This window comes from Callionymus lyra, chromosome 2 (genome assembly GCF_982586985.1).
Source record: "Callionymus lyra chromosome 2, fCalLyr1.hap1.1, whole genome shotgun sequence".
Classification (NCBI taxonomy): domain Eukaryota; kingdom Metazoa; phylum Chordata; class Actinopteri; order Syngnathiformes; family Callionymidae; genus Callionymus; species Callionymus lyra.
In genome coordinates this window covers 35,627,977-35,654,323 of record NC_141819.1, presented here as the reverse complement: position 1 = coordinate 35,654,323, position 26,347 = coordinate 35,627,977, and the positions used below count along the sequence as shown (strand labels likewise).

The window sequence follows — 26,347 nt, the reverse complement described above, 5'->3', positions numbered from 1 at the left end:
AGTCATAACTGTATGAAAAAAAGTTTTGATAAAAAGTAAGTTATGCTGCACTGGTTTAAGCCTTTACATTCGTTATGTGTACCAACTTATATATATATATATATATATATATATATATATAATATATAGATCATCACCTCACTCACCAAGTTTGCGGTTTAGATTTTTTTTTTGTGACCAAGATGGTTATAAAAATGAATACATGAAGTCAGATGAATCAATCAAGATAATGGATAAAATGAGACAAATTGTTGTTTTAACTTCTTCACAGTTTACAATTCGGTATTTGAATGCCAGAGTTACATTAAGGCAGAAAAATCTATTTCCAGTATTTAGAGTATTTCCAAAAACTATTAACTGTACCTATATTAACAGTTTAGAATAGTTTTTGGAAAAAAATTAGGTGGATTTTTTCCATTTTCTGTGTTTAAAACTTTTTTATTCAACCCCTCCAGAAAAAAATACAAAATCAATCCATGCACACATATTGTCACACTAATAAATAAATTGCTGACCCTTAAAAAAAAGAAGAAGTTTTTAAAAACAATTTTAAAGAATGTGCTAAGCTTGATATTTTTTGTATTTACCCGTCTTGAACCTACCAGTCTTCAAGCAAACATGTCCCCAACAGAGAGAATGACATTCAAAGAAACAACCAATCAAAGAAAAATGCATCAGAAGAGAAGCTTGTACATCTTCAAAAAGTCTCTTAAGTCCACTTGTATCGTCCAATAAATCCTTGTTAAAACAACGCAGTAGAAAGGAAAATGTTAAAATCCGCCACAGAAATGTGAAAGTCCATTCTTCACAGTGAATCTTGAGAGAGTTTGAAACCTGAAATAGTTTTCGGCGGCAGCTATTGCACGCACACTTGGCATATTTCATCATTAAGACGACTGCCGAAGAGATTACTCAGGCTGCAGACGAGCTCGACAATCTACCTTTGGCACCGCGCCTAAACATAAAACCGGGAGTTGAAGCGCTTCATCATGGCGGGATCCTTCACGTTGACTTGACCATATGGACACTGGGGGGAGAGAATGAAATAATTAAACGAGTGTTAAACGGCCGCATGTGGAGTGAGAGCGAGTCACACTGAGGAAACAACAGGAACATGTGCAGAGAACAAGTCACGACGGAGGACGCAACAGAAGACCAAAGGACGAGAAAGGAGAGGAGAGAAGAAGGAGTCAAAGGGAAGGATATTAGTATTGTTTGAGAAAATTAAAAATAATTCGGAAGCGTGCCGTTTGCATAAATTGTCTTATAATGAGGTTAAACACATGGATGCTAGTAACTTAGCTTCCTCTTTAGCTTAATCATATACATACGTATATATACACTTAGTGTTCTTAAATAGAAATAAAGTTGTATTCTGATATTATTACAATGATGTTACAAAGTAGATTTCAGTGTTTATCACAAGCTATTATAAAAATGTATATAAATATTATGATACATGTCTTAGATTACTTCGGTGTGTTTATTACTGCATTAAACGGCTATATTTAACGATAACAACCAAAATGAAGATATAAATTAATGAGTAAAAAGTTTCTTTGTATACAAGAGACATGAAAAACTGTAACAATCTTTCCTCCTCTGGGGAGCTTACGTGATCATTGTCTATGAGAACAGAACTGGAATAAATGATTATAAACCATCATAACTTATTCTATGAAGCCATATAAATGTATCGTAATGGCTTATAAATGTGCTCATAAAGCATAATACGAAAAAAATACTCTGAAACTTGATTTGAAATGTCGATAACAGGTACCCGATAATGGTAGTAGTTCTATATGGATTTCTAAAGATTTTGAGGGTTATTAACTTGTATGGCGTCTTATCACCACAGCTGATACTCATGGTTACATTTAAACTAGTTCTAATATGTTAGTTTTGAAAAAGCGAGAACGCCACTAACCTAACCGTCCTTAAGGTGTACAGTACAGTGTTTCCTCATCATATTGTAGTTCATCTTTCCTTGTCTTCTCCTTTATCAATGTTCACATAGTTACAAACACGTAGTGCAAGTGTGAGACAATAATTACCGCTCCCCCACCTTTCTTATGGTGCTAACAAAACACTGAAGTCCCATGATGCCTTTCTACACACTGCTATATTCAGTGATTGGAATACAATACTCTATTTCAATTCTACGTCTATGTTGCTATGTCAAAAGGGATCCATAGCCGTGATTGGTTGACTGGGCGGCAAAGCATCTTGGAAGCTATTCAGGTGAGGGTTACTAATAGGGTTATTGAAAGTGATGGCAGCTCAGATTTTACAGTTTCAAATACATATTGTTAATGTTGGTCATTTAAACATAAAGTAAAACATTCGTCACCACTGCAGTCGTTATAATTCATGAATCATGAACGTTTCATTTAATAACGTTTTAATGAAGCGCAATGAGCTTCTTGGCGGAGGTATGTGCTGTCCAAGTGCTGCATTGTGTGGTGGACTCGTAACCGTAACTGAGCTCATCCGATTAAACAGAGTTTAAAACTGAAGAAGGCAGATTTGTTGTTACACAGTATTGAGATTTATCTGTGTATTTGGAGCTTCCGAGATGTTTTTGATGTCAGTAAAGTCCTGCAAGTTTTACATTTAAATGCGATGAAGTCGTTTTATTATGGCGAGATTATAGCTTTCATGTATTGTATCGAAGCCATTATACTCTTGGAAAAAAAAATTAACATTTTAAAGATGCAAATGAGTCGAATGAATATAGCAGCCATTCTTGAACAAGCCCCGAGGCCAACTTCAGACGCTCTATAGTCGACACACACAAACACGGGCCGGGTGAGTTCCATATAGCAGACAACAACACAGGTTTAACAACAAGTTTGCAACAGTCTGGCACACACACGGGGAGACTCACATGTCTGCACGCCGTGCCACAGCACTTCCCTCTCTGAACGTGGGCATACTCTGTGAACACCTTGTACCCACTGGAAGGGTCGACGTACATCTGCTTCTTTGCCTGAACATAATGGAGATATTATTATTTAATTAGAGCAACACACAAGCGCGTATGCTGGTGGATGACCCTGCATACATAAGCAACACACACACACACACACACAGGCAGCAGAATCTAAACATATATCAACAGATTGCTTGGGGTCACGGAAAATAAGGCACGCATCACCTGCCTGCATAGAAAACAGGTGTAAAGAAGTCCATCTCTTATGATATTAGTAATTAATTTGTTCTGCGCTTTTGTGTGCGACGAGAATCTGCATTCACCGCATTCATCCATAATGAGTGTGTGAAGACAAACATTAGCTCTTCAAGGCAGGCTGTGTTGAGGACAAATCCGCAGACACACAACCACCTTCTAAAAGTAAAAACACTCGCCGGGCTCTGCAATCCCCGAGGAAGTTTTGGGAAATGTCATCCCTCAGTCTGTTTCAAACCGAGAGCCTATTCGCTGCTCAGCTTTGACAGGCCACAAAGGGGAAAAATGCCCGAGGGCTTTCGGTGACACGGCCTGTCATTTCACATGCCAGTGCAGGGCCACTGTAGTGATGCTGGCAGAGCCGGGCCCCCGCTGTATTGTACTTTTCCCACCCAGACCACGGCGCTCTCCTCAGGTCGTGACCAACTTGCCACTACTTGGCCTCCACTCAGAAGCACAATATTTACAGCAGAGAGGCCTGAAGGCAAGAAGACGACACTCGCGCTTCACCGTCACAACAGCACAGCTGTTGGTGGACGACCCACTAGAGTGTGGCGAGTACAAAGAACCTCGGATCATGAGATCCTCCCAATTAAATTGTCCTCAGAGCTGAAAAACAGCTAATATGTCCTTGAATACATCTATATTGCATCTATTAGCAAATGACCACTTGTTACTTCTCTTCATTTTATTTAACTAGCAGGAGGTTTGTGAAAAGAATGGACAGATATTAGCAAGATAGTATAAGATTGTATCTACTAGGGGTGTGTATTGGGAAGAATCATCCAATAAAATACTTATCAGGATACAATGATAATGATACGATATATTACCGTAGTGTAGGAACAACTTATTTTAAAGAATTTAATTGTAAAATCAGTCAGTCATAGACAAACATCAGCTTATTAAACAGAGGGATCCTCGCTTGCATTTGACAAGAGAAAAAATTCATGCAAAATAAGTGAATATTTGCATGTTTATTGTTGATCGATACTGTGCTGTTGAATATCGTGATATTTAAGTGTATCTGAATATTTTACACCGCTAGTATCTATTTTATGCTCCACATTAAAAACTTTAACATTTAACAATGTCCTGGGTCTGTCCCAGGGCCTCCTCCCAGGTACATATGACCAGAATACATTCCTTAAGCTGGAAGGAGTCCATGAGACACTGAAAAAAGGTTGATCTCATAAATGAGAAACTCAAGGCCTGGAGGTCAAATCTGGCACGCAAAAGTCATTTTATGTGGAATGCAAGACGACAATTTTCTAATGAATTTTGAATTATTGCTTCGTTTTTTTTACGAATTAATGTTGACTTAAAGTCAAAACTCAAAGAGAAAAGCCAAGGAACAGATAATTTCATGTGGAAGTTAACATATTTTGAAGGACAGTTTATTTTGTGTTTAAAGGGAAACTAATGTGAAAACCAGACTCTCTTGACTTACTCACAATAAGCAAGTCCCTCATCATGACGATGTTTTGAAGTTATCACAGCAAACAAGAGGTTACGAGAGTGAAGTCCATTAAGACGTTATAGTGACTTTACTCCTCCAGCCAACTGTTCGTTTATACAATGAATCCCTTGGAGGTGGAGAATTCCGGGATTAATGACACGCAGTGATGAACATTGATGTTTGACCAATCACCACAGAGTGGGTGTGGTTATGGTAGACAAGATTTCATCGCCAGAAAAGTGTTTTCCTAAACATAAAAGCTGATGTGATAGACCATTTGTTTTTAAAACTGTGACAACTCCATATTAACTGATACGAATTTAAAATATTATTATTAAAAAAAAAGTAAAAACCCTTTAAAAAAACATGTTTAACGTACTCAACTGCATATTTTGACATCATATATTGGATAAAACATCTTACTGCACATGCTTCTGTGTGAATAACGTCGATCTCCAGCTCCACCTCCGTCAACTCTCCCGCCGCTGGTTCCAGGTCCAAAGGTTCGGTTCTCGTCACCTCCTCTCCATCGAACACGTGCTCATCTTTCGGTCTAGTTCGGCTTTTGTCGGACTTTTCCGACGTTGACATTCTGACAGCTCGGCTACACAACTGGACACGAAGAAGAATCGACTTACTCACGTTCACGAGCATCGTTCATGGAGTGTTCGAGAAACACAAAAATGATTAAAGTGGTTGACAAATTGTGCAAATCTCCATGATCTGAACAAAAGCCGATCTAAAGTTATTTGTCCTGAGCGTGAGACGCTTCCTCTTCTTCTACGTCACAGTCCATCATGTGACCATACACTCGACCACAGGTTTGAACAGCGCCCCCGCAGTTTACTTTTTAATGCATACAAAAGCATGACTGCAATTTTTGGTATTTAATATTTATAAATTAAGACTTTAAGTGTGAACTGCCATATGTTTTGTGCTATGAAATATTTCTGAATTATGTCAGAAGTTAACAAAGTGTTTTTTGCATCATAAATACCTGAAATGAAAAGTAATACTATTGTTTCAGTGGTCATGACTCCAGATCCCCTGTTATCTAAACATATCTTATCTAAACAACAAAATAAAATATCTGTTCACTTCATCTCCTGAACCCTTTGTCACAAAATGATTTTTCTGAATGTATGACATTTAAGTTTTGTAATTCTCATACACTTGAATCAAGTTTCCTCATTTATAAATGAGTTAAAATATGTTTTGAAATACACTTTTCTCTTTTAAGGCACCACAAAAGAAGATAAAAAACAAAACAACGATGTAATAAATTGTCCACTGGCTAATTTCAGTAGTCACACGCAGGACTATCTTTCAATCTATTCAATATCTGCAGTCAATTAAGGTTAAAAATGCTGCATTTTAATGACCAAACTAGTTTACAATTCTTTTGTTAATGGACAATAGCTTTATAGAGTGCATTTGTAAATAAGGGGTATTTTTTTTCTTATTTGCCCTCCAGATGTTGTTTTCTTTGTCTTAACACATTTACATTTTTTCCCTTCAAAATTATTTTCAAATTATTAAGTATTTAGAGCATGAAGTTAGTGTTTCCCGCACAAGAGAGATAGTGACTGCAATTATGTGCAGAAATAATCCTGATAAAAATCACGGGTTAAATTCCAAGTCAGACGGAAAGATGAATTAGAGAAAAGGGTAACGTGAGGACACAAAACAAATAACAGAAGTGAATTTGAATTGTAAAGGAACGTGTGAGTGGGCAAGTCGTGGGTTTCAGAGTTCAGTGCAGTTCTAAGGAGCTTGGAATGCTCAACTAGAATCCTGGTTCTCTCTCTGATTACAAGAACTCACAAAGAAGCAATAAAAGACAAAAGTATAGTTTTTGTAACATGTACTGTAGAGCAAAGCTTTTGTCTCTACACATGCGTAAAAGTAGCATAGAGACGTGAGAAAGGTCATGGATTAGACATTAATTAGTCTTTTCAAGGTTGTTCAGAGCTGTAGGCCGATGTTGATGATGTCTGCGCTCTGGAATTCTGGGTAATGGAACGTGACAAGTGTCTTTAGACTGACATTGTGCGGCCAATATAGCCTCAGACGGATTACACATAAAAAAAACCCCGACTTGATGGGCGACCTTAAAGATATTTTTACTCGTAAAACTTTCCGACGGTGAAGAGTGAACAGCTCTTGATTGTACCGTCTGATAATTCTGTTTCCTGTTCCTCAATACTCGCATATCTTCACTGTTCCTCGTAGCAGATCACCGCGTCATCCTTTTCGGTTCTTCTCGGTTAAGCATCCGCCCTGCTGTTGGTTTCATGCACATTAGGATGCTGGAGACAGTATGCCCCAGTTCACTGCAATATAATTACCTTCCAGTCAGCCCGTAGAACGCTGGCACACATCCAGAAATACCCTCTAGAGAAGAAGAAGTACACGGGTTTCAATTTACCACATGGGCAAACATTGCTTAAACAGGGAACTAAGTGCAAACACTTCACACTTAACACCACGTTAGATTTCACCGGGATCCTGATGGACACACAATTCCACTCTAAAGACACATTCTAGCGAAAAGGTTTTAATAAACTAATGAAACATGACACAGTTAATGGAAGGTTTATCTGGGGATGCTTCTTCTGCGGACGAGTGACTCATTCAAGTGATGCGCAGCCTCTTCAGTGCTGTGGAGGCAACTATAACAATCTCAGCATGGGGTTTTTGTGAATGACTTACAACGCTTTTATTATTCAACAGCTGATGTAACAGCATTGAGACTTCAGACATCTTCTCATGCATGAGATTCAACAACAGACGTTAAACAGGCTTGTGATATATGATTTAATGTAGCTGATTAATATTAACACAGAAATAGCAAACGTCATGGATTAAATGGAAAGACAGCAAATGCATCAGTAACATAGATTATAATAATAAAAACTGGAATGCAAACTACTGTTATAATAATACAATTAATAATAATAATTGAAATTGTTCTTTTTGTTATTATAATAATTATGATTGTTGTTATCAAAAATAAATTAATAATAAAATAGTTCAATAAATGTCTTCTTATCCAGCATAGTTTTAGGAATGTTTATTAGTCAAGAATAGATTGTGTTTAGGAATCAATGAATGCTTTGAACGCAAGTGTCTTCTTAAACCTCGAGCGGCCTCTGGCTCAAGGTGACCCAGGGGTTGAAAAACAAACGTGTTTGAGGTATCCCTTGTGTAACCTCGGGGTCAAGGTGACCCAGAGGCCCGACATCAAATGTGTTTGTGGTATCCCTTGTGTTGTCTCTGGGCCAAGTTGTCCTCCCCGGTTCCCAGAAATACACATGCAGTCACAAGGGATACCACTAACACATTAGTTTTTTGGGTACTGGGCCAAATACCTAAAAAGAAAAATTGATACAATTTGACCTTCAGGTTATTGTTTACAATAATTTAAAATGTGCTTCAAAGCTGAAAACAAAGACATTTATAACATATACTGTATAAAAACATTTCAAATATATGCGTGAACGTTTCATTTTAAAACCATACTTCATTATTGTGAATTTAACCATAAAGAAAACTATCATGAGACAAAACTGTATAAAAACCTATTAAATATATGCGTGAATGTTTCATTTTAAAACCATACTTTATTATTGTAAATTTAACCACAAAGAAAACTATCATGAGACAAAACTATATAAAAACATTTCAAATATATGCGTGAATGTTTCGTTTTAAGACCATACTTTATTATTGTAAATTTAAATATACATATACATATATTGTAATAATAATTATATATTTACTTTATTTTTGAACTGCTAAAAAAGTGCTAAAATAAAATAAATAAATATAATTTTTTTATATATAATTATTATAATTTAAAAAAAGATTGAAATACTTTATATAAATGTAAAAAAAAAGGGTTATGCTCTTAAATTCGAAATACGAATTACAACAAGGCACTCGTACTGGCTCCACCTTTCCTACGAACCGGAGTAAAAGAGAAAAACCTTCTGAAAGTGCACTCACAGCATGGTGGTGGTAGACGTGCTGACGTCATCAAAGCTTTGACAGCACTTCCTGGTGTGTGTTTGTTGTGCCGCTGCTGCCGCCGCTGAGCTCGTCCAGGACACTTTGAGGATCCGCACTCGCAACCCTGGTCTCTCCCCCCCTGGTCATGTGGTCGCGACACCTCCACGCCGGGGTCAGATAAGCGAGGAGACGGTTGAAGGACGAGGAGGAAGGAGAAGAGGAGGAAGAGGAGGACGAGGAGGAGGAGGAGGGTCGACAGCAGCACCGGGGGTCTGTCGCGATGCGGTAGCTTCACCATGGACAGCAGAATAAAGTAAGAAACATGTCGCGTGTGTCGTGGGGGTCTGCCACACGAGAGGGGGTCGCGACGAGGACTCGCGGAGGAATGTCGGCGTCATTGGAGTCACCCTCGCGCCGCGGGTTTAACTGTCAGGCCAGCTGGCGACACGACATTTGGGTCAGTGTGCTAGCTGACCACCGGCTAGCATCCGTGGCTAACCAGACAGCTAGTTAGCTAGTGTCGTGTCGTGATGGCAACAAGTGTTATTACGCATGAATAATGGCTCTCTGTGGGGTTGTCATGCCAACTGATGCCTTGCTCGTGAACCAGCACACAGTTGTGTGTTTAGCCACAGGTTTGAATAACGGTTCTGCACATCACCATGCTCTCTGGGTTTAAAATAACATTATGTTTTCAGTCCTTTACATACATCTTATTTTAATATAAAACAATTATTTTTTGTCTTAAATTCTGTCACTACATCAACTAGGTGGAGATAAAACAATTACACCAAAATACATTTAAAAATGTAGTTAAAATGCAGTTAAAACACAACATAAATTGTAGGATTATAGTTATTTCATTGCCATTATCAGTGCAGGGTTCTAGCAATTGTTTCGTGTAAAAATCCAACATGCAATAGAATCTTAAACATAAACAAAAGTGCAGTTAAACTGTTTACACAGTGCAGATTAAGACAAGTGTGTTTTTATAAGCTTGTGTTCAAGAGTCTTGTCGGATGTCACTGAAAATGTAAAATACAAATTACTTTGAACCAGACCAAGGATAAGTTTATCCTTGTCTTTTTTCGTGAGGTCAAAGCTCATGTAGAAACTAACACATTTATTTAGCATTTACTTCTTTTAATCATTACTATTTTTAGGACTTTTCTCTTCCAGTTTTGTCATTTTGCGAGTATTTATTGCCCCTCAAAAAGATTTAAATGAATATTTTATTTTTTTACTTAACTAAATTTACTATTTCCAACTATTAAATCGCTGTTACACATTATGATTTTCATTATTAATATAAAGTAATACGTGGTTCACAAGTGCACTAGTAAGTACGATTAAAACATCTTCTTTTGGCAAAAAACATTTTCATTTCTCTGGAGGCAGAAGTGAAATCAAAACTGTATAAGAGGAAGACATTAAGAGAAAAAGCAAAGGCACGAGAACTTGATTTTAAAATAATCCCACATGTCATTTAATCATCAGTTAACGTGTCCTTTGTGATGTCATGGTTGAGTTTTTATTCTTTTAATTCACTTTCATGGCCACTTGGTCACAAGGTCACTGCTGTGTTGCTGAACAAGAAGATGTACAAACATGTGTTGTTCATATTTTTTTAAATCTTTTTTCTTTCAGAGAGAAACCGGACAGAACCTTCGACTTGGTTGTGCAGGTGGCTTGTCCCAAATCTGAAAATGAAGGTAGGTGACATAATAATGTGTACATTAGTTACGTCTAGATCATCTTTAGCTGGCATCTCTCTGCAAAGTAAATAGTTTTTAGGGGATTTGTGTAATTGTATGTTTTGCGGCAGAGGTTGCCAGCTTCCTTCAAGTGTTGTGTTTACTCACCTTCAGAACGTGAATGGTATTTACCAGCCGACAGCAAACGTCACATGACTGCGTTGCATGACTGAAGCCAACAATAAGAGGAATCATTATGTGTGCAGTGTTGTTGTTGTTGTGACGCACACTCCACGCTTGACTTTGGGGGGAAAAAAATCTGAGACCAAACATGAGGTCAATAAGAGTGCAGAGTGAGACATGAGCTCAATATGGATGCAGATGTTGGAAAGTTCTCAGATTGCATTGCTGAGGGAGAGCTGTACACACATGTTGTTAATAATAATGTAGTAAATAAATGTTGTGTAACCGTTGTATATCTTTGTCATACACTCATGTAGGGAGAAAGAAATCCTCAGGCTTCAGTACTTCAGTAAGAAGTTTTGTTTGTAAGACATTAAAGTGACAAATATTCAAGGCATTCGTAGCAATATGTTATAATAGCCAATATTTTTTAAATAATAATAATAATAATAATCTCTATTTATATAGCGCCTTTCTAGACCAGGGTCACATTAACACTATTTTAATCTAATTTTGGTTCAAGATTGTTATTATTTTTACATGCCATGTATTTAGGCTATTTAATATAAATAAATATAATGTTTTAATTAGTGTTTTTATACATATGAGGTGTGTGCAAGTGTATTAATGTTTCTTGTTATTGATATATTTATTATTATTTATTTATTTTTATGTTTGTTGAATTCAGATTTGTTTAAACATAAAGCATGATTTGTTTTGTGATTATGAGTGTGACATTACAGAATAATAATAATTATAAAATAAATATAAAAGAAAGTTAGATAAATAAAATTCAATTAAATAAAAGAGGCATATAAACCACCAAAAAATAATGAATGCATTAAAATAATTTTCATTAAATTAAGTTATATTCATCATAACAGATGAGTAGAACAAATGATTGAGCTGTGACATTCTGGTCAAAATGTATCATTTTTTCTTATCATTATTTCTATTATTTACAGTTTTTATTATTACTTAAAATGAATATCTGTTTTTGTTATATATATATATTTAAATTTTTAACATATATTGTATGTATAATATTTTTTGTGAATTTCCTCAATTTGGAAAGAACAAAATAACATTTTATTTCCATGTGTGGGAAAAGTACAAACCAGTATTTGTATGACCATGTGGATTTAAAAATGAGAGCCAGATATTGGTAGTGGTTTCCTAACCTTCACTTTTGGCTGTGCAGCATTTCCATGTTTCCCAGTGACCCCACAGGGATTGTTTTAGAAAGATCACGCTTGGGTCAGCAAGCTGCATTTACTCTTCTGCGGTGGTCAAACATTCCAGCAGTCTTGCTCACGACAAGAGTTGCTCTCAGAAAAACCTGGATAATAACTTTGCCCGATAAATTAGACAAACACTTTATTGAAACATTTCACGTGAATATCCTTTAAGTTAAGAATTGTATTTTCACAGCCTATTACAGCAGCGGTCCGCCTCCATCTGACGTTAAAGAGGTGTTATTCAGACGGAACACTCGTGCAGATGACCTGACAAGGTTCAAAGTTGTCCTTGGACGTAGTTCTGATATTGGATTCTAAACCAAACTAATAAACCACCATCCTACGCTGTAATAACTGACTTCCTCTACGCATGATTCAGGGTCAAGCTCATATCCGGACTCGTGCTCCCTGGAGCGCGGCTGCAGAACCGTGTTTGCACACCCCTCCGGTCAAATAGCACATAAACATTCTACTCAGTACTTTGACCAAAACTGCGATATATATTTTATCCGACAGCAGTTGTGATTTAAAAAAAAAGTTGCTCTCTCTCGATGCATCTGGTATCAGTGACAGGGGGTTTCTGCTTGTGGTTAATACAGTTTCACTTCAAACTCTGTTGAAATGTATCGGTTCTCTACGTACCTGTCCTGTTTCCCTTCATGGCAGGCCTAGAAACCCAACCTATTTCCTGCTTCAACTGTTTGAGAAAATCTGCACATGATGTCCAGAATGTCTTATGCAGCTTTGATAATTTAACATTCTGAAGAAAAAAATACATTTCTATAAAATACAATGAGAAAAAAAGGTTAAAAGAAACTTCAAAGGATGGCAACATTTTTTTTTTTTACATTTTATTAACTTTTATTGCCAGTGTTGTAAACACAACATATGATTTTTTTTTGTTGGCAGTATGGAATAAGATAATGAAAGAAGATAACACACAAAATAAGAGATAGAAAAACAAAATCTAATTCAAAATGTACTTTATTAAAATGCCACATCATTCGTGCCAGAGGAATATTACAGATATTTTTCTTCAGATGCAGTGAAGTAAGTTAAGTCCGCAGGGTTCAAACTTAAACCTCAGAAAATAGGAAATTTCCCATGATGTTTTTAAAATAATTTCATATCAAGAGCAGCATTCCTAAGTGTGTGGAAAAAAAACGTTTTAAACCAAATGTCTTTTTTTGTAGACATACTGCTGTCAGTCCATCTGCTGCATTGAGATTAACAATACAAGCCTCCAGCTGTTTGTTTGGGTTGCTTTCTGACTTTATTCTGCAGCCAAACTACTCTTCCTCTTAAGGGGTATTTTAGCACACTGATGTAGTAGTAGTAGTAGTAGTAGTAGTTTTGGAATTATTAAAAAAAAACTCAGCCTATGTAGTTTTGCACTATTCATATTTTTACAATTTAAAATACATTTGTCCGTTGAGAATTACTCTTTTTATACTATCAAGAATTATTCAGTGTTTTGTTAGATGTTAACCTTGACTGTCCCTGAAATGTGACCATGAAAAATACCTTCTCATTCACTACAGAATAAAGAATTTGTCAAAAAAGCCACTTTAAGTAAGACTTTTGGCTTGTTTTTATATCTCTCTCTCTCCTACAGACAGACACTATTTTCGCCAGCACTATACAATTTATATACTGCTGTAGAGTGATCCAGAAGCCATCCTGGTCTTGCTTGTGTGTGTTTTATTTTAGCTGATGTTGCACCCCCGCCCTGCCACTCAACACTGGACCTGCTTGACTGAAATAAGATACCAGTGCGACCAGCAGCTCCGCTTCCTTTGATATTACACAATATAAATGTGCAGCAGGGCAGGTTTAACTTAACCACAGTGTTATTTTTGAAATGGAAATAAACTTCAAACTGATAAAAGCAGTCAGTGTGACCTTTTCCCCTGTTTCCGTTTCACACCTTTTTGTACGTTAGGTGTGTGACAATTTCTAATTAAGGGGAAGTGTGTGTTTTTTGGGTGATAAAATCATGGTTATCTTTGAGTGTTATAAATCGTTAATGCCACTTTTTTTTTCTGTAGACTAAAAAGGAATCACGGGATAATATTTGACCTATATTTGCGAATCCTCAGAATACTTTTGTTGTCTGTGTCAAACAAACACAGGAATTAGCTGTGGATTACAGAATATAAGAATGAATGAATACAAATGAAATAAAAAGAGATTATCAAAATAATCACAATGCATTTAAATAAAACATTATTATAAAATGTCATGTACATAAATAATGGATAATTAATACGGATAAAATAAAATGCAGTCAATTTAACTAAACAATATTAATTTTCAGACTGTTGACTTCGCTGTCGTCATGGAAACCGTCTTGTAGGTTTTGTCGATCATCCTACGTCATCACACACAGTCTGACACCTTCTGACAATTGTATTTTTTTCAAGAAGATCTGCAGCCATGTAAGATGGTGTGATAAGAGCGCAGCATAACAGTTGGTATATGGAGAACTGACAGATATAACAATCTAAGAAATCGTTCATTTTACCTAATTTATTCACATTCAACTGTGGATCTTCTAGTGATTTTAAGAGTGATCACCTAAATGCATTACAAAAGCTGATCACTATTTCTGTTAGTGTAGCTATTTTCTTTAGTTATTATTTAATAGTATTGAAGATAAGCTCCAGATCCAGAATACAGTTATCAGAAGTTATCAAAAATATTTCTGTAATCTAACTTTGGAACCCAAAGCAAGTCATATTTTTTAATCATTGGATCAATAACATCTCAAGACATTTTTATTCGTGCAGGCTTTTCTTTGATTTTCTGAGACTCTTGTCTCTGTGTTGTCTTGACCTTTTAAGTATTTATTTTAGTATTGTATAGAGTATTGTTTTGATTGTTTAAGCGATTTGTGACCCTGGTCTGGAAAAGCGCTCAATAAATACGAATTACTTACTTGGAGTATCTCAAACTAGCATGGTTGCTACAAAAAGTAACGAGACATTTGTAAACGTATGACGTCAACTCGCAAAAAAGTCTGTGTTGAGGAAAGACTCCAGCTTTTCATTTCAGGACATTTTACATGCAGGTTGATGTTGTGTTCACTAAAGTGTTGCACTTAGATGAAAAGCACCAAACGAAGCACACGGGTGCGCCGGTGCCACCGTTTGTATCCTGTCTTGGCGCCGCACTTCTAACTGTGGATGTGTGAGTAGATGACAGACAGTGGCCCCCTCCTCTCCGTGCGAGGGTCCACGGAGGCCTGGCCTCCCTGTTCGGCTGGGTTCCGCTTAGCTGTGTTGGCTTGCTGCTCCGTGGATGCTCAGGCTGTGCACGAGTTGCTGCCTCGGAGCGTGACTGGCATGCTAGCTACTAGCAGCCCTGGCTACATAGAGCCATATTGATGTGCTTCCAAGTTGCTGCCAAAGCTAGCAGATGATGCTAAAGCTGCCAAAGCAGTAGGTAGGGACAGATGCTACCTGTCCTCGCTGCTCCCTCCAGCCAGATTGTTCTCAGTAACAAAGCAATAAACTTAATAGAACAGCATATCGCTTTCACAACTAGATTCATGACGCACTTAGAGGCCCGATTTACGGTTTTCCAAAGACTTTGAGAGCAGCTTGTTGAATTATTTAGTTTGGCTTTTGGATATTCCCACAGTGAGTTATTGTCCGTGTTTGTTTCTCCTTCTTGCTTTGCAAATTCCTCTTATTGAACAAATTCCCTAAATCTATGCAAAAATTTAAGGAAATTAAATACTAGAAATGGAAGGAATCATGCAAGGTTATAAAGAAGTTTATTTTAGCCCAGTCTGCAGGAAAAGCACTGAGATGACTCATACCTCTGCCAAGCACATGACTTAATAAAAACACATCATACAATCTAATGAAGAAACAACTACACATCTATGATCCAATAACTGTGTTTAAACTTGCATTGTTTTTGTTTTCATTTTTTTCAAAGTAAGGTGTCTTTTCCACTTACTGATATACTGTAAGCTCTGATATTTGTACCTGGCAACTCCAAAAACAACACAAACATTAACAAATTTTATCACTACAGTTACACGGTCTTATTTGGTGATTTGATTTTTTGCTACGTATGTGAGGACCAGCAGACAGAGGCCATACATGTGAATGACGAATCCTAAATCAAGACCATTACCATCAAAGTCCAATTCCTTATAAACTTACATATTTCTAATCATCCAACATTTACATTAAAAATGTTAACAGAGTAACACATTCTTGCAAAAACGTAACCCCTTTGGAAACAGTCAGGGTCTCACAATTGTGGATTTACACATTTAAAATTCCTCCCCACTTGATATGATTGACAGTCCAGAGCCATTCATTTGATTTGATTAAGACAAATAATCCAAACCAATTTTGTAAAACTTGTAGCCCACCAAGTTATTTTATGGGGTACGTCGGGTGGTGCTCAAATTCAAGTAGATAAATGTTCATGTGGATATGGTGACTTATAAAGATGTCATTGATGTCACCAATTATGAGGAGAACATGTTGTTGAAGGAAACGTATTTTCTTGACGTGTTTTGATAGAGGACGACAAACACAGAGATATTTAAGAGAAATTGATCAGTGAAGAATACAAAATAATATTGCAAACTGACTCATTGTTACTGTCACAGACAACTTTAATAATACACATCTTGTTCGGCCTGTGTTTGGAGGGCTTAATGATTTTGGCCCCTTGTGTGATTGAGTTTAATACCTATCTTCTACTAGAGATGGGTATGTTTCTGGTGTCTGAAACGGTTCTAAAATAATGGAAAATATAAATAATTTAGCCATTTAAAAAAAAGAAATAGTATTTAAAATAAAACTGTGTGAAAATGTTACTTTAAAAGTGTTTTCCCTGGAATAGATTTGGTTCTATTATGTTCTGTCAGTATTATATTGGGGCTAAATTGAGTTTGTGTGGCTCACTACATGTTTTTGGACGGGTGGGTTCAGGTGCAGATAAGATATCGTGACTCTTGAGTCTGTCTTTTACTTTAAAATGTTATTGCCCAACAGGTTATCTGAGCTCATCCCTAACTTGAACCGTCTCCTTAGTTTCTCAAAAGCCCAAAATTATAAAGTCTAAAGCCGTTATTTCCGGACCAACCCCGCATCAATAGTAACATTTCAGAATTATATATTAAAGATATATTCTGACCTTTTACGCAGCTTTCTAGTTTCTCTCTTGCCAATTATGAAAAGTTCTCTCTCCTCACAATATCGTTGCTGAAACCTGGAGGTCTTTCAGTGTCACCTGCTGTTTGCCAGTTAGATTTCAGTCTACTGCCGCCTCCACCACCACCTCTCCACCATGATGTTAATTGATCCTCCTCTTTCTGCTTCACCCACCTCCACTTCTCACCCGTCGCACTCGTGGAGCGAGTCCTCTCTGTTGTCGAACTTTTAGAAAAGGTTGAACGTTGACATTCTGTAAAATGTCAGAATTGCTCCTTGACCCGAGCTCGCCCGATTCCAGGGTGTGATTGGATCCCGGCTGCGTGTTGAGTTCACGGAAGGCTCACACTTCCAGGGGAGGCCATTGGAGTGCTAACAGATTTCATGGCAGAGAGAAAGGTGTTGATTGGTCATTAGAGAGGGCATTCTCCGCTCACACTTCACATCAGACCCCGGGGTCTCTCACTTTGATTATCTCCAAAAAACCTTTCCTCCTTCTCCTTTGGTTTTTGCTAAATTGGCTCATTTCTTTGTTACCATTGCATAGATCTTTGATTTTTGTCATTTAGAAAAAAACAAGGGGAGTCTTTAAACTTTGTTGCAGAAGTATTTTCAATTTCAAGAGAAGCCCTCCCACACGATTTCTCTTGAGTTCCCTTTTCATCTATTCGCAGTAATCAGAGTGCTCTTTAGCTCGCTCTGTCTAGCTGTTTTATGCCAAATACATGTTTAACACCCGAATGATCCATAAAATACGACTGACTTTTCATCACGACCAGCATCCACGCACAGTAGCTGGTGCTTTAAGTGCCGCCACATGTATGTCAACTGCAGATTATCGATTGTTCTACATGTGTCCCTTTTATTATTGAGCAGCTGTGTCATAGTTCACGTTTGGCTTGGGATTCGGTCTATCGCGGTATAATAACGTCCGAGGCAGAGCTCGGCTCATTTTGGTTGCAATTATCCAGATGACAAATTTGGCGAGATTGTCTTGATGCTCTCCAGCCTTGATCTTTTGTTCAGTGTGGAGTCATTCTTAGCTAGTATTCGCTCTCACTTTGCCATTCATGGCCGTGCGGTGGCCTGATGCCTGCTGGCGGAAGTTCTGGCATTTTAACTTATTTTGAAGTGTATCTGTGTTGTGCCTTCCACGTAGAATAATCTGGAAGTGTAAATATTCTTAATCCTCAAGTAAACGTGGCGTGGTTAGAAGAATACTTTAACACGGATGTTTGTACAAGACTTTTAGTGGTCAAGTGTTTTTACTGGGTTGGTTTTAAACAAGTTTCAAACGGCAGAATACAACAGTTACTGTTAGGGACCATGATGGTCCTTTCATTACAGTTTGAAAAGAGTCCTAACATTGAATTCAGTTTGGAAACGGGCTGAAGAGATTATAGTCGCCAAAAACTGAAGAACAACTAAATTGGGTAATTTGAAGAAAGATGGGCAATGGATGTACATTTGTGTTTCAAGCAAAAAAAGCAAGATTGTCTCATGAGGTTATTGTTGTCTCATGAGGGACATTTGTGGGCCTAAAGCAGATTTTTTTTGAGTGTCCCACTGCCTTTGATAAAGTGGTTTTATTAAACTAAAAAATAAATTCATACATAAAAATCTATTTAAAATGTCAAACAAGCTTTTTTCTTTGAGTCGATGCTTATTCCAAAATATTTTCTGTCGTCTGTCCTGAATACATTGTCAATTTTGTTTTGAGGTGGACAAAGATTTGTTTTCACTCATGTGGCCTTCCGCTTGTTTTTACGTTATCAAATGTAAATGTGCCCTTATTTAAATAAGTTTGGACATCCTTGTTTTAAAGAGACAATAAGTGTAAATGTCCTTTGACACACAACCTACAATAAATGTTTAAATTTGCCTAAAAGCTTCCAAGTCAATTTTCACAAAGGCAACAATCTAACATGAGAACAGAACTAAACTATTTAATTTTTAAGTTTCACTTAGTGAATAAGAAGAAATGCAGAACCTTTCTACTTGAGCAATGGGTGATGGACAGTGGCTGTTTGTTAATAAAAACAAACTTATTTGGAGAACATCTATGCTCTTAAAGACTTAATAAAGTGATCACTGTTTGTGTTAATGTATTCACGGAGCATTAGGGGTGGGAATGAAGCCAGATGTTCAAGTAAGATTGTTGTTTTGGTTGCAAAATGATTTTTCTTCGTCTGTATTACATTAGTAGAAGATACTTTAATGTTAAAATGTAGAAGTTTAATGTTCAAATGTTTTTCCTAAACTTATATTTTGGAGGAAGTACAGACAATGGACTTAGTTTTTATGGGTATGGATTTTATATGATACATAATTATGCTGTTATTATTGTTACTATTAATGTATTAAAACTGTACGCAACCAAAACCACATCTTAATGAGCATCATTTCTTTTATTTCTTTTATTTTTATGAGTCTTAACAGGCTAATGTGGTTCATAACCCTTGAGTTATACCAGGGTCAAGTTGACCCGGATGCTGGTGTTTGTGGTATCCCTTGACCCAGAGACAACACAGGGCATACCACAAAAACACATTTGTTTGGGTTAAGACCACTTATTCATGGTCTCGGTTCTCTCATAGTCTTCATGTTCCACGCTCTTGGCCATGTCTTGCTCTCAGTTTCTCTCTTTCTTAGTGATCTTAAAGCATACTTTTTGCTTTCCTGATCCCTTAATTGATACACATGACACAAACATTGACTCTTCTTTGTGCAGCCCACTCAACAGAGATCAATTGAAATCAGAATATTGTCAAAATCGACTCCTGCTCTTCAACTTTAGAGAATTATTTTGCATACTATAAATGTACTATTACGAATAATGTAGTCACAGCCTCTATTGTTTTGACTGAAAATAACCCATGAAAAATATAATTAATGTGGTGTTATTTTAAACATTGTTTAACTTTTCACTTCATGGAGATACTGGATAGAAAATACACACAGCAGTATTTTTGCACAGCACTAATTCGTCCAAAACAGGTCAATGTACGTTGTTTATGTAAATCTATTACGAATAGGCCCGAAGGCAACTCTTTTAACATGCCCCTGTGCCATTCCTTATGTCTGCAACACAAAAATATGTTTTGTATTTTTTAATAACCCAATGGCCAAGAGACATCCAAACCTTCATAAAATAATCTCCCACTTGGCTGCTTTAGATTTCTTTAAATTCAAACCCCTAACACCCTTAAACTGAAGAGCACCAGAGGGACACTTTATATTGCTCTTTTTATGTAACCCCAGCAGCTCCTGATGCAAATGATCCTCTCCTATTGATGAAATTTATGCCTCTCTGACCCGAGTAGACCCTTGTGTGCTTCTGCAATACCGAATGTATAACTTGGGCTTAATGCTGGAAGTTTAACATTTTTCTTCTTTTACACATAGTCGAGCAGTTTTATCCTGCAATTCCTTAAAACGACATCTAGCGACACGCACAGGAGAGGGATGTGACGGGTAGGAGGTGTCAATCAGGTGGACCTGCCAGTATATCCATAGGAAGAAGCAAAGAGAGACCATAGAGCTGGGTCGATATGGACAAAATGCACTATCCTGACAATATATACAATAATGATATACATTGGGTCGCTTGAAAAAACTTGTTGCTGCATGCTTAACAAATGACTGTTGTTGTGTTGGTGACTTTAAAAATACAAACCAGGAACTCTGGTAATCGTTTATTCCGGAGTTCTCCGCAAAACTATCTCTTCCATTCAGTTGTTAACATTCCATTCCAAGCTCAGTGCAGTAAAGAAGTCTTTGCATTTTTCATGCTACAGCAAAGTAGTCATTGGTGCTGTGGCTACATTGTCTTTCATACTTCAACGTGTTACCTATTTCAAATTACAATTTCAGCAAAGGAGAATTCATTTGTACAGTAAATGTTTTTAAATTGCACTCCTATGTATATTGTATGGCACAACTGTAGTACTGGGTGAAGACATATTTTTCATGTAGGTGTTGCTGGGAACAGGTCAAGCTCTTGGACGGCTTTAAAAGTCCAACAAAAAGTGTTATTTTGTGTCTGGATTTATTGCAGCAGTTACATTTTTTTCAGAATTCAGCATCTTCCCCTGAGTTTTCCTTGCATGTGAAGACATGCCTGGGTTATCTGGCTGATCAATGTTTTCGAGTAAACCTGATTAGCAAGTCATACCCTTGATATGTATTTGAAAACGTAGGCATTAACATAATTTACTCTAGTTCCGCATCAGAACTCTTGCAAATACTTGTAAAACACAAGCATACAATTGAGCCCCAAAAACAATACTGACAGAACAATGGACTGGAAACAGGTTCAAAGCGAATTTATAAAAAACAATCGACATATCCCTCTTTCTACAGTTACAAAATTTACATTAAAAAAAAACAAAAATCTTTTTCACATTAATAACTATTATTAAAACAATAGTTTGGTATCAAAATGTGGCTTTCACTTTTTGCAATTATAACAGAAAATAACAAAATGACTCTTTTCCCCTGTAAGAGGTGGCTTTAAGAGACACATACCAGGTTATTAGCCATTTATGAAGGATAACGTGACTTCTACTCACTTTATAGATGTGATTTGTGAACCCTACTATACTACTTGAGTTCTAAAATTTGGCAATATCTTAATATATGTACTCCACTCCACTATTTCCTATTCCCAACTTTGATAGATGCTCTTTCTTAAAACTTTTTATAAGGTAATTCTTCCCCTTTAAATCACAACCAAAATAGTTTTTCTGCACTTTTCCCACTCACTGTTGGACTCCCCGTGCATGAATTTCTGATGGCAGCTCCACGTCCAAGCGTATATGCACTATGTATGAGACTCTCTGTGTTCCTGTGCAGGTTTGCACAGATTGCTGTGTACGTGAAATAGACGGAGGAGCAGTAGGAGCTGGCTCATCTGAATTCACTGAGGCTGCCAGACTTGGGGAACATGGAAAGACTTCCAGGCACTGATGCTCACATCCTATTTTTAGCCCTCGCCTTTTCTCTGTGAAAAGTAGGGACCCGATCAATAATTTAGATTGAGATGTATTTTATGAATGCAGAACAGTTTCATCATCCGCTCTCTCTCTCTCTCTCAGACTTGTGTTGTTTTGCCTCCATGCATTTGTGTGCAGGTTATTTACCAGTCAGTGTCCTGTGTGTTGAATAAGTGTCATCTTCATGGTAAACTCTTGTGCGTCGGGAGATTACCAAGACTATATATATTCAGCAGCAGATGGCGCATGCATGTATAAAAGCAAACACAAGCCCTCCCACAAACACACAACTAATTATTCCGAGTTAAAGAACAATGATTGGCTGGTTCTTATGCATGTAATACCGATGTGGCCTAGATTCACCCACAAATGAACAGGATTAGTTCAGCTCCTGCTCTAATATAGCTGCGCTGCTGCTAATCTCTTCTCGTCTGACAAATTAGATTTCATTAAAAAAAAAGTTTGGTGCAGAAATCGCATCTTCCAGGATAGCATGGTTCAATGCTAAGTCACTGACTCTTTGAAGAGAAGATCCTTGGATAATAATGGGTGTTTCTGTGTGACTGAGATGTCGTGTCGAGCACACAAAGACCAAGATTGTTATAGAAGATGAAGTCTAAGGTTGTATTCCGGACCTGTCCGTCTGAGACACAGCCATGTCAACTGATATGAAATGATCTAAAAGGCGAATGATGTAAAAGACTGAAATGTACTTCCCCTCGGCAATTAAGAAAATCAGGCTCCTTATCGACATGTATGACTGCTGGTATTCTGACATCTCGACCATTGTCCCTGGACCTTAATTTAGTGGCAACGGCCAGACCCAGGTCGTGCAGGACTAGTAGTACAAGTCTGCTGTCTGTGCTGTCATTTTGGCTTCAGCCCTCACTATTTACACGTCAACAGCCCTGCCTCCAGGCTATGTCTCTTCATCCAAGACGACTCCCGTGTTGCCAAACAGGCCACAATTACTGTGAAGATGATTGCGTTTACGTGCATTTGTAGCCCGACAGGCCCTTAATTTGGGTTCTGGCCTATTTTTGAAGACAGGAAATATAGGTCAATCTTGATGCTTTGTGAACGTCCGAGACCATCAATTATTGCAAATCATGCAATTCATCTACGAGGTCTTTGTTTTCATGTAGACATGCCCTTCACCCCCCTCCCTACACATGTACACATGCAACTGCTTCCATGGTCACCTTATAAACATGGCAGTTTATTTGATTCATAAATGATGATATAAAGGGTCTTAAAAAGAGGGGTTCTAGATCCCCCAAAATATTTTTTTTAATTACATTTACATCTTAATATTTCTTATTCAAGTATCTTTTTAATAACTATGAGTAGTCATCAAGGCCGCTGAGGAGTAGTTTGTGGCATTGTATATTGAATTAAAATCAGTTAAACTATAGCAGAATCGTCTGTCTCGAGTCAAATGTTCCACCTGGACACTGATTTAGGCTTTTTCCTGATATATGGAGCATATGAGCAAGTTAAGACAACGATGCTGAACTGTTTCATGGCACTATTTTGTTGGAATTTGTTGGTTCTTGATTGTGAATGCTGATAAGGGATACATTTAAGTGTGGTTCCGTGTTGCACTAGGAAATATCCTGGGACGCACCCTAGTGACATATCAAACCGCTTCGGCTGATTCATTCAATTGAAATGTAAACAAGCAGTTCCGTAACAGGGAAGAACTTTCTGAAGTCTTAACATTTTTTTGGTATTGTGCATCAAATGCTGTCTAATGAAAATTAAGACTCTTGAATCAAAGATACAATTTACGATACAATATATATTTATTTATTTAGTATTGTTCGATAACTCGATTGCAGAATTTACAGACCACATGACTCTTGAGGAAATCGTATCTGATTCAATTGTTTTGAAATCAAAATATTTCCAATCATAAGCTTTTAAAAGCTAGTGGTGTTGACTGTATCCTCTCGTCCTCAGTCATCGCCGGGATGTCGCATTGTTTTTTTCATTTCTTTCTGTAGGTGCGGAGGATGTAATGACTGCTGCTATCTAGTGGGCAGAAGTTAATTTTGCAATGTAAAAAAGAACAAATCGTGTTAATATTTGCATGTTAATTCTGAATAAGAAAGTATATTATTTTCTGTTGAAATATTAACCATAAAAGAACCATAATAAAAAAAAATATGAATGAAACCATTAGGTATCGTAAAAATATAGATAAATGCATCAATTTTTTTTTTTCACCCCTCCTCGATTATAACTAGTAGATCATTAGAGCCAGACTAAGAAAAATGCTGAATTTACACATCTATTTTTTGTAGATGACGCGCGTCTTGTCACAACCAAACATGAAGGATAATTCTATATCTACAATATTGTTCATTTTTTTATCTCTGTTGATGAAAGTCGAGCAATTAGCTTAAAGAAAAAGTTGACACATGCCTGCAGGCGAGCACGGAGGGGATGAGGCCCCACTTGTACTCTTGATAGTTTCCACTAATTACTATCCTGCCATTAGCAATTAGGAAACGCTCAGACATTGCTGAGTAACAACACATGATGTCATAATCCGGGTTTGCACAGGGATGTTGTGAAAATGATCAAATGTTTTAAGCTGTAAACTAGCAGACGGCGAGGGCATGATAATCCATAAATGAGTCGCCATTAAAACCCTGTTTTCTACAAATTGACCTTTGCAGGAGGGAAACCCCCCCCAAAAAGGGTTAAGAATTAAGATTTATAAATGCATATCTATATATATATATATATATACTGTATAACAAAAAAAAATGGAAATTGATAAAAAAAATAGTTTAAATCTATAGCTTAGAAGTTGTAACGGACAAAAGAAAACAAGATGCATAAACATAAATAAAAAAATGCATTTATTTATAAATGTAATTTCCAATTTCTACATCTAAGCTTTGATGATGCTCTGAAATAGATAACTGGGGACTATCAAACAGATAAGTTTTTTTTTTTTAAGTACAAAGTAAAATGAATATGAGGAAGACGTTTTAAATAGATAACAGAAAAAATAAAGGAATGGATTAAAAGAGTGTTTTATGACTGAATAAATAACTAAAGAATGATTAAATACATTTTGAACAATAAGCAACTTGTCAATTGTAAACTGTCATTTTTAATTGCATGAATATTACAAATATTACTGACCCACATTCTGGAAAGTAGCCTTTAGGTTCCTCCTCAGCGCCCATACTCTGTAGAGGTTCTCCCCGATCTTGTCTTCTCTTAGCAAATACAGATGTATTGTCATCCGGGTAGAGAGACTGCCTGTCTGGTTGCCTGACTGAGAGCTGTCTATCAGCCTCTCGCATGTGAACTTCAAATCGCGGCTCGGCAGCAGCGAGCATGTAGCCGCCAAAGGCAAGGCTTTACACTGTCATCAGCACCACACAGCTGCCTCTGGGTGCTGTGCCATATGACATTAAGTGAGATCGATCCCTCTCCATACCTCAAGGAGCTGCTGTGCTACACAAGAGTGTTTTCTCTGATGCTTCAACCCACCATGTCTAAGACTAGGAAAAAGAACTCTCCTGGAAGCATCTGTTGCTGACTGACAATGACCTCATAAGCTGACTTTAACAACACAAACAAAGGTGTATTTTCCAGCAGTAAGAACTTATTCCTTGTCATTTGAAGTTCTTTATTCTTCCATTTCTGCTTTCGTCTTTTGATTTCCCCCACGCTGTACTCTTATGTCAAACCGTTTTTAGGGAAATGAAGTGAAGACGATGACGAATCAATTTACGATGGTAAAAGAAAACCTTATGTGATCATGTAAAGAGTCGGAGTTTGTTGCGTTGAGGTGGGAAAAAAACTGGGACTGTTCTTAATTTAATCAGGTTAAATGAAGGTGTGAAATGAAAACTTAAATAACACGTGGGGCCTGTGTTGAAGAGGTAGTGAGAGATTTAGATGATAAAAAAAGCAACGAGGTGTCAACAAAGCAGCCTTTGTTGGTTCTAAAATACAAAGAAAATGGAAGATAAAATTAAGTTGGTGATGTAGACTTTCCAAGTCTTTTTACGTTTTCAAGGACTGTGCTGATTATTGGTCATACTATCTACCATGTGTAAGTCTGTCTACCTGATTTTTGGTGTCCTTTTTAAATATGAAATAACTTGAGAACCTGCTTAGGTAATATATCATTGTTAGTTCAAGTTCATTATGAGCTCTTAAAAATATGTCAGAAACTATTTAAAACTAATGGGTTGATTTGATTGTCTCTTAAATAGATCTTGGACCTCTATTGTACTCATCAGCATGTTTGTACAAAACTCTTTTAATTTAAATATCTACATTAGAAAATGTGCTTAAGCCCCGCCCACTGAACCCAACCACGCCGGCTCTGCTATGATTGGTCAAGCATCGTGGTTTGTCACCTTGCGTCAT

General features: G+C 37.1%; 2 protein-coding genes and 1 long non-coding RNA gene across 4 annotated transcripts in view; 1 reads left to right on the top strand and 2 right to left on the bottom strand.

Moving 5' to 3' along the window:
* Window positions 1-362: 362 nt before the first annotated feature.
* Window positions 363-5,413, bottom strand: c2h1orf53 (chromosome 2 C1orf53 homolog). Its single transcript, XM_087784873.1, has 3 exons — window positions 5,070-5,413; window positions 2,888-2,989; window positions 363-1,027 (listed from the first exon to the last, which is right to left on the bottom strand). Exons 1-3 carry the CDS (start codon window positions 5,298-5,300, stop codon window positions 956-958), a joined length of 405 nt encoding a protein of 134 aa, XP_087640999.1. The 5' UTR covers window positions 5,301-5,413; the 3' UTR covers window positions 363-955.
* A 1,353-nt stretch (window positions 5,414-6,766) lies between these two features.
* LOC148086684 (uncharacterized) lies at window positions 6,767-8,771 on the bottom strand. Its single transcript, XR_015710545.1, has 3 exons — window positions 8,655-8,771; window positions 6,995-7,040; window positions 6,767-6,929 (listed from the first exon to the last, which is right to left on the bottom strand). It is a non-coding gene; the product is annotated as an uncharacterized LOC148086684 (long non-coding RNA).
* Window positions 8,757-26,347, top strand: part of dennd1b (DENN/MADD domain containing 1B) — a 142,249-nt gene continuing 124,658 nt past the window's right edge. The window contains exons 1-2 of one of the 2 annotated variants that reach the window (XM_087784870.1): window positions 8,757-8,970; window positions 10,305-10,369. In XM_087784870.1, the coding sequence (XP_087640996.1) occupies window positions 8,954-8,970; window positions 10,305-10,369 (82 nt within the window). In that variant the 5' untranslated portion in view covers window positions 8,757-8,953. The remainder of the gene's footprint in view (window positions 8,971-10,304; window positions 10,370-26,347) is intronic. The other variant, XM_087784871.1, reaches the window with a different exon arrangement.

Excerpts from the sequence above, each read along its gene's own strand:
- c2h1orf53 (XM_087784873.1), bottom strand. The coding sequence starts at position 5,300 with ATGCTCGTGAACGTGAGTAAGTCGATTCTTCTTCGTGTCCAGTTGTGT. Across the intron at positions 2,990-5,069 it reads TTCACACAGAAGCATGTGCA|GCAAAGAAGCAGATGTACGT; the intron begins GTAAGATGTTTT and ends CATTATGTTCAG. Across the intron at positions 1,028-2,887 it reads GTGGCACGGCGTGCAGACAT|TGTCCATATGGTCAAGTCAA; the intron begins GTGAGTCTCCCC and ends CTCTCCCCCCAG.